General features: G+C 36.2%; 1 protein-coding gene across 4 annotated transcripts in view; it reads right to left on the bottom strand.

Annotated features, from left to right (window-relative positions):
- The window catches only part of NBEAL1 (neurobeachin like 1), an 85264-nt gene that overhangs the window by 58172 nt on the left and 12796 nt on the right, over nucleotides 1–14296 (bottom strand). For all 4 annotated transcript variants that reach the window (XR_004358124.1, XM_032693784.1, XM_032693785.1 and 1 more), the window contains exons 3-7: nucleotides 8529–8620; nucleotides 3275–3436; nucleotides 1894–1975; nucleotides 1579–1706; nucleotides 645–727 (exon numbers count right to left, since the gene is read on the bottom strand). Coding sequence is in view for 3 of the 4 variants with exons in the window: in XM_032693784.1 (XP_032549675.1) it covers nucleotides 645–727; nucleotides 1579–1706; nucleotides 1894–1975; nucleotides 3275–3436; nucleotides 8529–8620 (547 nt within the window). In the remaining variant the exon portion in view is untranslated. The remainder of the gene's footprint in view (nucleotides 1–644; nucleotides 728–1578; nucleotides 1707–1893; nucleotides 1976–3274; nucleotides 3437–8528; nucleotides 8621–14296) is intronic.

Consider the following 14296-nt stretch of genomic DNA (forward strand, 5'->3'; position numbering starts at 1 on the left):
CTCAGTATGCTAAACCAGCAAACTAGCTGGGCATCCCACCTTCCTGAGATTTAAGTACAGAATATGGACATGTAAGTCCTTCTTTTCCACACAAACAATCTATAATGGTGAGAACATATGAATCCCAAAGCAGTCATCATGATATTTAATGACTTAACCAGAGAGAAAACAGAGGAGTTTCCCAAACTGAAGCTCAAGGAGCATTTGCTAGTTGAATGGCACAGAGCTCCATTCTTTCTGGTTGTTAAATCATATTAAAGAGACAAAAATGCAGGAACACTTTTCTAAGATTATTTTTCCATAAGAGTTATCAGGACAGTTGCTACAGGAACCTTATGTGCGCTATTACTTTCACTAATAAACGGAAAAGTTGGCAATTCACAGAACCAACCCTATTAAACCATGTTGGGCACTGAAATAAAGTCTGGAAAAAAAAAGAAAAAGGCTTTCAAAGATGAGAGGGGGAATGCCAAGAGAGTGATGCTCCGAGCAAAAAACAAGCAACCAAAGTAACCCCCTTCACTCAGCCTCAGAAAGTGAGGGGCTTTTACACTGTCAGGCATTCTTAGGAGAAAGTTACTTAGGATCACTAAGTTCAGTTCTCTAAAGATGACTATTTTAAAGAGGCTGTTAGTAATACTTACGGTAAAAGAAAGGGACAAACTCGACAGTGAGGGAAGCTGGTTTATACTTCTGTCTGCTCCTTTCAACTGTACTAAGGAAATGTCTGCAATTACATTAAAAAACATACACCAAAGAAATTAGATATGATACTTTGTTTATGACATACTTTTAAATTTATTACTCATAATAGTAAATTATAATAGGACTTATAGTAGAAAACTGCCAAAAATCAGGAGTTATCTTTTGCCTACAGGATGACAAAGCATAGTGAAGTAGTATTTCACCCTGAAACAATGAATCACAGCTAATTCTGTATTCACTGTTCTGTTTCACCTAGAAATAGCTTAATATTTTACAAAATGATTTGGTTTTTTTTTTAAAATAAAGAAGCCAGCAATCTCTTATTTATTCCATGCTTATTCCATGCTTATTGTAACTAAGCCATCAGCTAGACTGCAAAATGTTTTAACCATGCAATTTGAAATGGGCACAAAACATTATTATGGATTCACTAGGTGAGAGGGAACCATCACATTAAAGGGTTATAATTCTGTTGATACATTTATAAACTTATTTTCAAAGATGCAACATATCTATACTATGAGCTTCAACAACTTCTTTTGCCCTAATTCAACCAGGTCTGCATACTACTTTCCTCTTGGCTTTGTTCCACCCATTTAGAAAAATGGGCCAGTTGTTAAAAGGAGAAAGCAACAACGGGACCTTCATGATGGTCAGTTACAACCAAACACCACTTAGTATACCCTCAAATTTAATTTTCTTTTAACTTTTAACTTCTAGACTGCCAGTGAATGTATTATAATTTTAAAAAGTTATTTAAACCCTATCCAATTTCAGAAAGCATAACACTTCTCTGTGGTGTGATTCTGTTGATTCATGGTTAAAGTTATCATAAACCACAGTGTTTACAATCCTGTCTTAGTCCATGCATACCCTGCAATTCGCTGCCTCCAGTTTCGATATGGATCGTAGAGACTTTCACAAAAAGCCAATGCATGTCTCACAAATTCTTCTATGGGGGTCTGATCTGCCACTTCTTTTTCTTTAGTTTTGCTTTTTAACTGAAAAAAAGAGAGCTGCAGTCAGAAAATTTCCAGACGTTGAAAATGAATCTCAATCACCTCCAGAACAGTTCAGAACCAAAAACTGTTCTCCACAGAACACTGTTGTTGGAAAAGTAGATCAGATAAGCAGGAACAGGAAGTATCAGAGGGCAAAAATAACTGATGGGAATTGTTAACCACATACCTGTTGAATGTATAACGTAGTCATGGTGATAACATGGTTAATGTATGAGCACATCCCAATCTCCTCCACATTGGCCAAATTCCTATGAATACAACATAAAAGCCACAGAATTGTACACAGTGTACTATTTGAAGCTAGTTCAAACAATGTTTGATTATAGACAGAATGTTAAAACATACAAAAGTATACTAGCATTTAAAAAAATACTCTCCAAAAGACTGCATGTACTTAAGTGTTTACTTCTGTCACAGTAACAAAGCTCACAAGTTTTCATCTAACAGGAAGAAAGGCTCAAGTCACTCTGCTGTAGGCCAATTCTTTTTGGAATTTGGGGTTTCAGAGGTTAAGCAGATTCCCAGGACACTCTAAATAGAAAGCTCAGAAATGACATCTGATAAAAGACAATAACTTCCACTTCTCCCACATTACTAGTGCATACACTTTCTAAAACTTTAGCAAACATATACCTAGAAACATTTATTCACTTTAAATTCTCCCGAGGAAAACACCTAATAAATTATTTTAGAACATAAATAAAGCAACGACAAAGAATTTCTCAGTCTTGAGGACAAGTCACAAAGATCAGATACCAAAGTGATGTTGTAAGGAGAACTATTCAGCAAGTAAGGCTGACAATAGTTTAATTCAAAAACACATTATCACCAGGTACTCAGCTTATACTTAATATCCCAGGATACTTAAACACTGCCATACACAGCTCTCCGTATGTTTCAGAGGTAAGGAGAACTAAAGGACTCAAAAATGCTGCCTCAAATACTCCTGACAAAAGGGGGTTCCCTATTATATTTTATTCCCTTCCTCTCTCAATGCACTTCACAATAGAAGACTGAAGAAATAGTGTGGAATAGATCTCTAAATGCAGTTTATTCATTGCTTCAGTGCAGAAGTTTCAGAAGGAAATCAGCTGCATTAATAGTGTAATAGAAGTTTCATAAGCTGTTTCTGGAATGCTAAGCATGTTAAAAATGCTAAACAGTTCTTCCTGTACAATTCTCTCAACTTATTTCATATCTAACACTTGTTAGAGTGTACTTTTCTTTTAAAAGTATTTATTATACCAGTACCTCATATCTTGAATTCCCATAGATTTATCTTCTGTAATTACAGAGAATCTAGTACCTAAAAGCCTTCTATTCCCTTTCTCATAGCAAATATTATTGCTAAGATTACTGCATTGTAGCCTTCTCTCTTTTATTCCCTCTTCCTTTAATTTGAAGATTGTGAGAAGTGGTATTTCTCTGTTTCTACTGGAAAACATCAAATCACATTGTATGTGTCATTAGAATCTATATTTATAGGCTGTGTCAAGATTTCTTAAACAAAACAATAGCATTGCTGAGGTAACAATCAGAACAAATACCTGCAAAGGATGATAAAGAATTTCACAAGTAGAAGTGACAGAGCCTGCTGCTGTTCTTCTAGGCCATCTGACATTTTCTGGACACACTGTAGCAGCTGGAGCCTGAGGACCTGAAGAATGTTATCAGGAAGCAGTGATATTCCTGGTGGAATGTCATCCACTCTAATGAGAAAACACAGACACAAAATTGTTAATACAAATGACATGGTAGGAATCAATTTTCACGTACTCAAGTAGTGTTCCAGCAAAGTTCCACAGGAAAGGGGACCAAACTGACAGTTCACAAACAGTTTCTAATGAACCACAAGGAAATGGCTGGTGGCAATACATCAGCTTGAGCTTTCTTTACCCCAGCAATGAACTGCATTTAAAAAAGTGTTGAAATTCAGTAAGTGGATTCCTAAGTGCTCCTCCATGCAATGAGCTGCCTTAATTGCCATGAAGAAATTGCATGATCTTCAGCAGGTAAACAGGTAGCCTGGGAAATCCCTAAGTAAGGAAAAGGAGAGCCACAATGGAATGAAACAACATAACACATTTGGGGGAAGATTTTCAACTGCCTACTGAAGACTAAAAGTGTCCAAATAAATGAGGTGCCAATTATTACACAGTTACTGAAGCCCAGTTAGTATTCACCCACAGTGAACCTCATGTCTTTCTTACATAAATTTCAAAAAGCTGTACAAAATTATCTTGCCTATTGTTTTTTTGCTGAACTAAACCATTTTTAGAAATACATCATTGAGAACCAAAACATGAAGAAAAGAATGGGGAAAAAACCCCACGAATACAACCAAATACACCAACAATCCAGGAACAACCATATGGAAACGCATTTTTGCAACAGTATAGAAACATACAGATCTGTTAGAACATTCTTTGGGATGAAGACTGTTTATCTGCTGTAGCACACGCAAAAAAGAGTTAGCTTTTGGCAGCAGCTTCTGACACATCTTCTATGAACTCTACACAAGAAAAGGAAGACAAAAGCAAGAGCCTTACAGCTTACAAAAGCCTTCAACATGGGCAAAGCCAGGGGAAACATGACCATAAAAATTCATCTAGCACAAAAACTCACTAATATGATAGTTGCGTACACAGATCTGTGCAAGAATAAGCATCAAAAAGTGTGGAGAAATTCAAAGACTGACACCATACACTGTGATAGCTATTATTTGAGGCAAATGGGGTACGATACATTGTTCAGCTTCTAACATCAAAAAGGCAGCCTACATAGAAGGGAAAAATGGAGACCTAATTTAGTAAAATATCTAGACAGGTGTAAGTGACAGCAAGATTTCCTTGCCTCTTCACAGAGTTGTGCAATATGCTTTTCAGATCCTGGGATTCAGAATCTCAAGGGAGTCAGAAAGTTGTGGCACAAATTTTATAGTGCCTGTAGGCTCTGAACTGATAGAGACACTAACCACAAAACTGAGAGCAACTGCTTTCTTCCAACACAAATACGAAGAACGAAATTTTAATTTCCCTGATAGCAACTTTACCCCTCAAGATGCCAGGAGATCCACACTCTCTGGAACTACAACCACAGTTCCTCATAATCTGATAACTCAGCTTTTGTATTTCAGAGTTTGACTATGTCCTCTCAGTATTAGGAAGGCCATAGTTTTTGACAGCTGAAATCACATATCCAAAAGTTATTTCCCTAAAATGGCCAACAAGTCTTTTTCAGTAAGATCATAAAATGCTTTACAAGATAGCAAACAGCATACCCTTCATGCCTCATACCCCAAAGAATGTTTTCTCTGCAGTAGCTGCCTGTCTGTGCTATTGCACAACCCATGAGAATTTAGTGCCTCATGTGAGATCAGCATGAGAAATCCTAATTGAGATTACTCAAATTGAATACTATAGAGTATGTAAAATAAATAGTAATAATCAAACTTTTTTTTCATCACAGAGCAAATTACTACTATACCTCCAGGAAAATCTAAAAGTTACATTTGTTGACATGTAGTACCAGTTCTCCCCAACAAGACGGGTTGTTTAAACTAAGTATTCCAAAAAAAAAAAAGAAAGGAAAAAAAGAAATGTCAAAGATCATATCTTAACTGACATTCTTATTTGACTGCTGGTACCCTACCTCAAAAAAAAAAAAAAAGAGAAAGAACTTCACACATTTGGGTTCTTTTTGTTTACAATTTCCTTCCTTACATTAACAGGGTTATGCAGCAATACAAACTGCTATCTCAGGTATCTGAAAGGAAGTTAAATTATCCCCAAATTGTATGCACCTGTTACACCTCTAACACACACTGGGACCACTCCCTCACCAGCAGTAAGCACTTGGGAAAAAAGGAATGCTGATTATGTGGTTTCCTGGTCGTTGAAAAGTAAAGCCTGGTTTTCTACAGCACTCTCATGATTCCTGCATCATTTTTATGAAGTCAGTAAGTTAACAAAATATGGTTTCTATGGTACTTTGCATGAGCTTCCTGTAAGCTCCTTTGCTCAAGATGATGTAAACCAAAAGCAGAAAAAGAACATGACAACACTCTGGATGCCTTTGCTATTTCTAAAAGTATTAAACCAAGTGACAATTCCTCTTTTTCAATGAGGAGAAAAAAATCTTCCCACCAGCTGGTAAAGGGTTTATCCTTTACATGATAAATACGTATGACATGAACACATGTTTTTAGGGAAAGAACAGACAGGTGCACTGGTCTTTTGTGCTCAATGCTCAAAGCTATCAGCACAGCTATATTCACCTTCTCAGCAAAATCATTAATAACACTATCAAGGAGCCATTTCACTTAAAAATATAAAGTAGATGCACAAAGATACAGGTAGACCTGTAGCTGTATAAGCCTATAAACTACATAATTGTATAAGCTCTACTTATACAGTCAAATCATACCACTGGATACACTCATCCACTATATTTAGAGGTTTCCTAATTCTGCACTGCATAGCATCTTTCAGATTTCCAAAGCAGATCTTGGGAAATTATATATTCTAATTTATAGAAGAAATACTCTTAGGAGTTAAATCAGCAAGTAACAGTGTCAATTAAGAGTCCTTCTTTCAGGAAAAAAAATCCTAAAAACAAACCTCTAATAGAATCTTTACATTTTTGAAGGGGTATTTTCTTGGATGCTAAAAAACCCTTCATGTTTTAAATTGACACAAAACTTTATGCCTGTCTTCCAAAAGGTTAGTTTAGTCCAGCAATCTGTACAAGCTTTCTTCTCTCTACAAAGTTTCTCATTATTTCCTGGCATTAGCCCTTCAGTACACAAAGTCTTGCAGGCATGTAGCTGTAAAACATACCCAGATTTATAGAAGGAAAAAAAAAAAAAAGGAAAGGAGAAAAAGTATTGGTTCAGTCACTTTCTCATTTTAGCTGGCATCATATATTTTTTCAAGACCAAAAGACAGAATTAGTTGTCTAATAAGCAATCAAGTTAAAAATAAATAAATAAATGAGTCCACAAGGTCTGATGGCCCCACAAGTCACTGGAAATCAGCATTTGGTGGTTCCATACTGACCTACTTTTCTTTTTAATGGGCCCAGTATTATCAGTTTCACAATGTGAATGCCTGCAATACAAACTGACAAACCTCAGAAAGATGCCATTTTCCACATGCCTAATTATATCACGAATGTAAATAAGGGCAGAAACTGTAATTATTTGTTCATTCTAATATCTGCTCTCCGTGTATTATTTATAATCCAGCCATAAAAGCACAGGAACGATTTGCCTTCACCACTATGTTGTTTTGATGCTTTTCCATTACATCTGTTCCACAAATGAGTCTAAATCCACATGGTTCTATTCTTTCAGACTAAATCACTAATCCTGTCATTAACCTCAGAAAAATACATTATTTTTACACTCACTAAGTCATCATTTATCACAATGAAGGTGCTACTATTGTTCTCAACAACTAAGCTTCATGTTTGTTATGCTACTGAAAAAACTCAACCCAAGACCCACGAACACAAACTAAAAACCACTTAAACTACAAATAAACTGAAACGCACCTATAGTTGAAGTACCAAGACATTCTTCTCTTCCCCCTTCATATTTTAATATTAAAAAGCATAAAGATAACCTGTGTTAAAGGATAAACTCTTTTCCTCAACTAAACACTGTTAGATGCATTTTTGACACTGCAAAGAAAACATATCTTCTGAAAGAGCATACAATTAATTTGAAGGTCTTGCTTATTGGTAATTGCATTACATATTTTGTATTCATATAGGCATGATGAGGAAAATTTTAATACAAAGAGCTGAGAAGGCCAAGTTTTATCCACCAAGATCCAGCTGCAGCATTCTTCATTTCCTTGTAACAGTAGAAGCTATCACTTACACTTCAAACAGGATCTGATCCAAAGCTCATTAAAGAATTTCCATTGATTTCAACAGGGTTTGGACTGCAGCCATCATGCAGGGAGCACCATTCTTTGCTTTCAAACATCAGTAGTGGTATCAGCTATAATACTGACACCAGTTCTCATGAATTCTGATTCCCATAACCTTTGTTTTTTCTTAAAACCCCTAGTTCATCCAAGCATCTCAAAAGCAAGAGAAAACATCCAGTGCTTAAGTTTCTATTCCTCATTTGCAAAGTTAGACATGAAAACACAATCATGATAACACACAGCATACCAATTTAAAATATTAAATATAAAACTCTGAAATTAGACTTCAATAGCATCTCATGATTATATGTGAGAACTTTTGGTCAGCAACATGAGTGAAATCAGCAATACTCTTACCCTAAACTGAAGTCTTCATGGATGCAAAGAAATCACTTTAAAGTCTATAACTGGTGCATATTTTAAAAGGTTTCCAGCTAAGATAAGCAAATCTTTCATTAAGCATTTAATCTCATCATTAATCTTAAAGCAAACCCTGAAATAAAATTACAAAACTCTTTACTTACATCTTGATTCTCTTTAGTCAGTGATGATGCAGATAACAAGCACTATTTCATATGCAACATTTAATGAATGCTTATTCAAAAAAATGCACCAGGAATAATGATTATATTTCTACAAACAAGAACACAGTATACTCATGCCAGCTCCCAAGATAATGCAAATACCAGTATTTGCCTAGTTTCATCATTCCTAACCCAACTTGACCTTCAGATGAATGGTAGTGCCACCTGACAACTAAAAATCTTTCTTTTCTTTAAAGGTACTATTGCCCTTGAACGAGACTGGGCTCTCAGCCAGGTCTGGTTCAGATATCAAGGACAGATGAACATGTAATTCTACATACCTAGTTGGCAGCTTCTCAAAGTCCACATCCAGAAACTGTTCATAGCTAGAAACAAAACTATCCAACCAGAGCTTCAGGTAGTCTGGATCTTTCTGTAAGGAAGAAGAGAACATTAGGCAATATTGCACTCAAGGTCATCCATCAACAACTCGGTAGTACTACCTGGAATCAAGAGCTTGTATTTAATGCATTTCAACTGGGAGAAAGGAAGGAATACACATTTTGTAGAACTAAAATAAAAAATGACCACCTGTATCCTTTGAAATTTTCAGCCACATGGTGCTGACCTGACATTCTTGCTCTATTAATTAGTTTATGTGTCTCCTCTTCCTGGTACCAGGGTCAACCAAAGCATTTTAGCTTCTCCCCTCACCAACAATCTTCACTTGCTCTCCAAAGTAATCCATACCAGCTTTTACAAACTCACTACTATGTGTTCTAGTCTTGATACCATAGATATTAGTAGACAACGCTCCTTATGGCTCATAAAATTAAATAAGAACTTGAACAGCAATCTTAATCAAGAAATAAATTGTTTTTTGCTTCATTCATAGGTCAATATGGTAGCTAGCAGCAGATTAGAGATAGATGGTGTTCAAAAAGACAGTGCAGAACCGGTGACTTGTACACCAGGTATCTATAAAACAGATCGTTTAAATTTAAATTCCTTTCTAGTTGTTCCTAGTAGAGCACATAGACTCTGGGACCAGCAGTCCCTGGCACAGTTTCCAGCCCTGAGAAGGGAGGACAGATAGACCACAACTAACCATACAGGAAAATTCTGTCAATATGCATTTGAGGTAGACTCCCTTTAAAAGTCAAGCTGCTTAATTTTCAAAAATAAGCTGCCAGACCATAGTTAACATATTCCTCCACAAGGACATGCATGCAGGCCCACATTCTGTATGACAAATCATTTTCAAAAAAGCTTTAAAGTATTTGCCAAAAGTATTGAAGATTATTAATTATTTGTAAACCTACTCCATAATTAATAAAATTTTGCAAAAGTTGAAAACCTTTTTATTCATCCTTCTCTTTTCCCTTTTCTGTATCATCGCCCTTTTGCTTATTACCTTTATATTACCACAGACGTTCCCAAATAACAGATTATTTCCCTGCAGTGTTAAGACCAAAGAGCGAATAACTCTCAGACACACAATATTTTGGGGCAACGTCAATGTAAAAGAAAGAGTCAGCAAGAAAGAGTGACACAGAGTCCTGTCAGTGCAAAATAACTGAAAGAACCCTCTAGTGGAATTAAAACAAAACAATTAATAATAATAAATAAATAAACTAAAGCAAAACACAAAACAAAACAAACAACCTCAGAATAAAATAAACATGCAAATCCAGAATCTGAACTGATGAAAAGCTTTTCTCAGAGCACCCTTCCACAGCAAGTAAAGGAGTTATAAAGCATGAGAACCCCCTTCCCACTCTAGACTTTACCCTTCTCTGTGCCCCCAAAGACCACTGTAACTCAAACAAGAAGTGGCAGAAACACCCAGACACAATTTACTTCAGAATCATTATTCATGTCTATGAAATATGTTCAGATATTGTGACAACAGATGCCAAATAAAACCCTCAGCTAGATACAGCTCTTGTTTGATTATTTGCTTCCACTGCCTTTACTGCATTTTCTTGTTCATTTTTCCTAATTGTCTTATTTCCCCTTCTTCACTTAATTCTTTCCTAACCTCTCCTTCCTTCATAATCTTTCTTCTCCTCATCTCTGCTTTTATTCACATTTCAATGATTTAAGTAATCACTCCCTTTCTTTTTCTGCTAAAAATTTGTCAAAAAAGCATTATGTCCTGGAAGTGTAATGTAGCCTTGTTCTCATGTTTAAAATGCACTGAACCACCAAATGGTTAAGCTATCTTAAACACACCTATTAATTGTCCTCAGTGTGAAATTGCAAAACACTGAATGAAGGAAGGTGCTGAGGTAAAGAATAATTTCAAGGTTTCCAAGATACTGCATTAAGATATAGAGGATGTCAGATTATCACAAGCAGGTGACCACAGAATACATATTTCTGAGGTTCAGAGATCAAACACATTGAAAATCAAACCAAAAGTTAGCCAAGAAGTAAAACTTTCCTAAAAGAATGATTTAAAAGTAGCAGAAGATGCTGTCTTCAGATTTTATAGCTTTTTAAAAATGTTCACATATTTAAAGCTTTAACTTTCTTGTATTTCACAGCAAGTTACTTTAGCCCCAGGAAAGCTATTTCACAGGATCATAAAGACAAGGAAAACCAGGATACAATTTTAGTAATTACAGCATAGCTCAGGCTACAAAGGACAAGGCAATAGCAATCATGGGGAAGTAACAAACAGAAACATCACCATGTGTTTGTAGCAGTGCCTCTAATGATAATGTGCATGCATATGCAAAACCTCAACTTATTTGACTTTCTTCCTATGGAATGAGTAGTTTTGTTTTTGCTTGGCATGAGCAACTTCTCCTTGAAATACAAAATGAAATACTAAATCGATTCTATTCATATTCCCACATTAAAATTGTTTGTTGACACAGCTGAGGCTCATTGCTAATTGCTGACGGTAAACATATGTAAGAAAAAACTTTGTTTTTCTTAGTCAGGTACCATGAAAGAAGATGTGCAAATAACATCATTATCTGACTTAAAATTGCTTTAACAAAAAGTTAAGGATGAGAAAAGGGAAAGGGTAGGGCAAACCACAAAATTAGATTCACTGCCTGCTTGCTCCTTTTTACTGGTATAGCCTAAATCACAGAATATGCCAAGTTGGAAGGGACCCACAAGGGTCATGAGTCCAAATCAGTTCCAAGCTTCCTTATCTATAAACTACAATGCCTTTGCAAGGCTATCAGTGCAGACTAGGAATAGAACATTGGCAGAAAAAACATGCAAGAAAAAGCAATTACACAGATGACAAAAGTAAGCGTCACACGTTATTAAAAGGTCCAAAGTTTTTGCCTATCTGTAGTGGACATATCGCTTAATTCACTTTGCCACTAACAGTCCTCCCAGTTCCGGTAAAAATCAAGAGCTGCTGCACTGTTTGATCATTCCCTGCAGGCACTATTTAAGCCAACTCCCATCTACTTCAATCCCCTGCCAGCCAATTAATTATGCAATATTCCAAGTTATTAAAATAATCAGTTCTGATATCAAAATACCAGGTAACACTACTGGGCTATGCCAGTAGAAAACAGCTCAGGCAATAGTTGGCTCTCTGAGTCAAATCCAGAGATTTCCATCCAAGCAATAGCACTAACTCAACATCACTCGGAGAGAAAATTTTTTAAAAATCACGAAGGCAATAAAGTAAACAGTATCACTTAGCAACATAAGAAACACCAAAAAATAAGTGTCCATTATAAGCCAGCTAATAGGAGCATGCCACCTTTCCAGAAACGAAGAAAAATGAAGACTTATGATCGAGGAGTACATCATTCCAGGAAAAAGTGACCCAATATTTAAGAGTTCGGCTACAATTAAGATACGTAACTGATTCAAAAAATGTTAGAAAACAGCTTTCAAACTTTTAATCTGGCCCAAATTTTCCTTTTTTGTTATTAGCAGCAATCAGCCCAGATCCCATACACCAGTCACCTGTTGAAAGCTGCAAGAAATCTAAATTTTACTAAAGCAGATTTAAGAAAGAAAACTGAAAATGGCAAATGTTATCCTTGGCAAAGTACACAAAAATGTCCAATCCTAAAACACTGCTAAATGCATACAACCTTTCCTAAGACCTGTTTATGTGCATCATGCATCTTATATTTTCCCAAACCAGAAGTATGGTGGCTTAGGAGAAAAACAGTCATTTTACAGTGGTTTAAAATTCTAATTTTGTAATAAAACCAAACAGTAATAGCGTGTATCAGCTGTTGTCTTGCACCATGATTCTATGTACAATGCAATTATCCTATCCAGCATCTTTAGGTTGAACTGAATTATTTTTTGAGGTCAGCTGCTGCCATTTAATCTGGAGTTTAAATTCAGTGGATTTTAGACTGTGTTTCTGTTAAGTTCTCTTTCCACCCATCTTTTCAACTATCCTCTATTTTCTCATGACAGAAGTGGTAAACCACGTGAACAGCAGAACGCAAACTGACCTAACTCTAGCATGAATACCATTGTGTTCTTCAATGCCAGAACAACTTTCCAAGCCAGTACATGTTGCAATACGACAAATACCTGTGTTATCACGTGGCAGAAGACTGCACCCCATGGGTATGGCAATCCTTCAGATCTGTGCTGCTACTGAGGGCAACAAATGACTGAACTGCAACCCCAGCTCCAACGGATTCACTGCAAATGGTTAGCTACTCCATTATATCTCAGTTCTCTTAAGGAAGTAGTGTATCAGCCACACCAGAGTAAACACTCAGAATCCTTACTACCAGCAGAAGCAGCAAAACCTATGGAGTATATTTCTTATTCCCCACTTTGATAATTACTGTTTTGTTATCATTCTGCAGACAGGTAGCTGGAGGCTGTATGTCAGACAGTAGCTCTACATTGTTTTCTGTGGTGCTGGTTGAAGATGCACCACGCTTCTAAAGCACAACTTACAAAGCAATGTATGTTTTGATAATACACCACAAGGCTGAACTGTGACAAACTCATTTGAGACTGGTATTCGTTCCCAGCCCCACCACACACACTCTGCAGACATGCCCTATGAGATCAGCAAGAAATCAAAATTTTTGATTTGTACAACAGCAGTAAAAGCAGAAAGAAGCTGTGTGTAGTAATAAAATACCTTTCACCCATCACAACTTTCCAACTACTAAAAGAAGATGCTGATCTCTGAAACCTTGAAGCTTCCTAAGTCACAAGCCTAAGCTTTTAATTTATTTACCTGAAACTTGCCTAGCTTTTGTGCAAGACAAATTTCTGTAACTTATCTGAATAATAATTCATATATAGAAACTGCATGCCTTGAAACTTCTGGAAGATAATTTCTCCATGGCTTGAAATCCAAGAAGACAAAACTCAAGTTAGCCACTTCTCTTCACAGTAATAAATGGAAACAACTAGAGTTTCAACAAGGCTATCTTAAGGGTGCCATTGTGAGAGAAGGGCAAATCTAAGAATAAAAAAAAAAAAAAAAAATCACAAAAAAACCAAAATAAAGAATCAAAGAGTAAAAAAAAAAATAAAAAGTTCTTTAGTTGATTGCCACAAGTTTGCAGAGCCTAAGCTTGGGCTTCTGAGTTCAACATACTATAATAAAGGCCTGTGACAGCCATTCAAACCTGCAGTAATAAAAAAAAGTATTTTATGCCCATTAAATCAAATGTAGCTCAGAACACACAAAAGTGAAAATACTTCCTTGTTCCTTCCCGCCCTTAAATACTTCTGGTTTTCTTTAAAAAGAAAAACAAATATATTAAAAAAAAAAACAAAAACAACCCAGCAAAATGACTCATCACCCTTCAGGTCTCCTTTTTTTTAAGATACTCTCGGCACAGTAATAATTGTTACAGTTCTCCACACTTTAAAAAGAAAGACTGCCAGGCCTGAGCAGCATAGTGTTTCTAACAGGTACCGAAAATAACCTCGAAACACACTCAAAACCATAACACACTAAACCTGCCTCCCACAAAACATCCAGAAGAGTGTTGTTCCCTTTTTTTTTGTTTCTCAACAGAGTGCAATGCTAGAAAGAACAAAACACTTGCCAGGTAAACACAGCGTACAGGTCTACAGTATGCACAGCAATACTGTGGCTAAACAGTGCCAAACAATTAGCAAGTTTCCCATG

The sequence above is a fragment of the Chiroxiphia lanceolata genome, chromosome 7 (assembly GCF_009829145.1).
Source record: "Chiroxiphia lanceolata isolate bChiLan1 chromosome 7, bChiLan1.pri, whole genome shotgun sequence".
Lineage (NCBI taxonomy): Eukaryota > Metazoa > Chordata > Aves > Passeriformes > Pipridae > Chiroxiphia > Chiroxiphia lanceolata.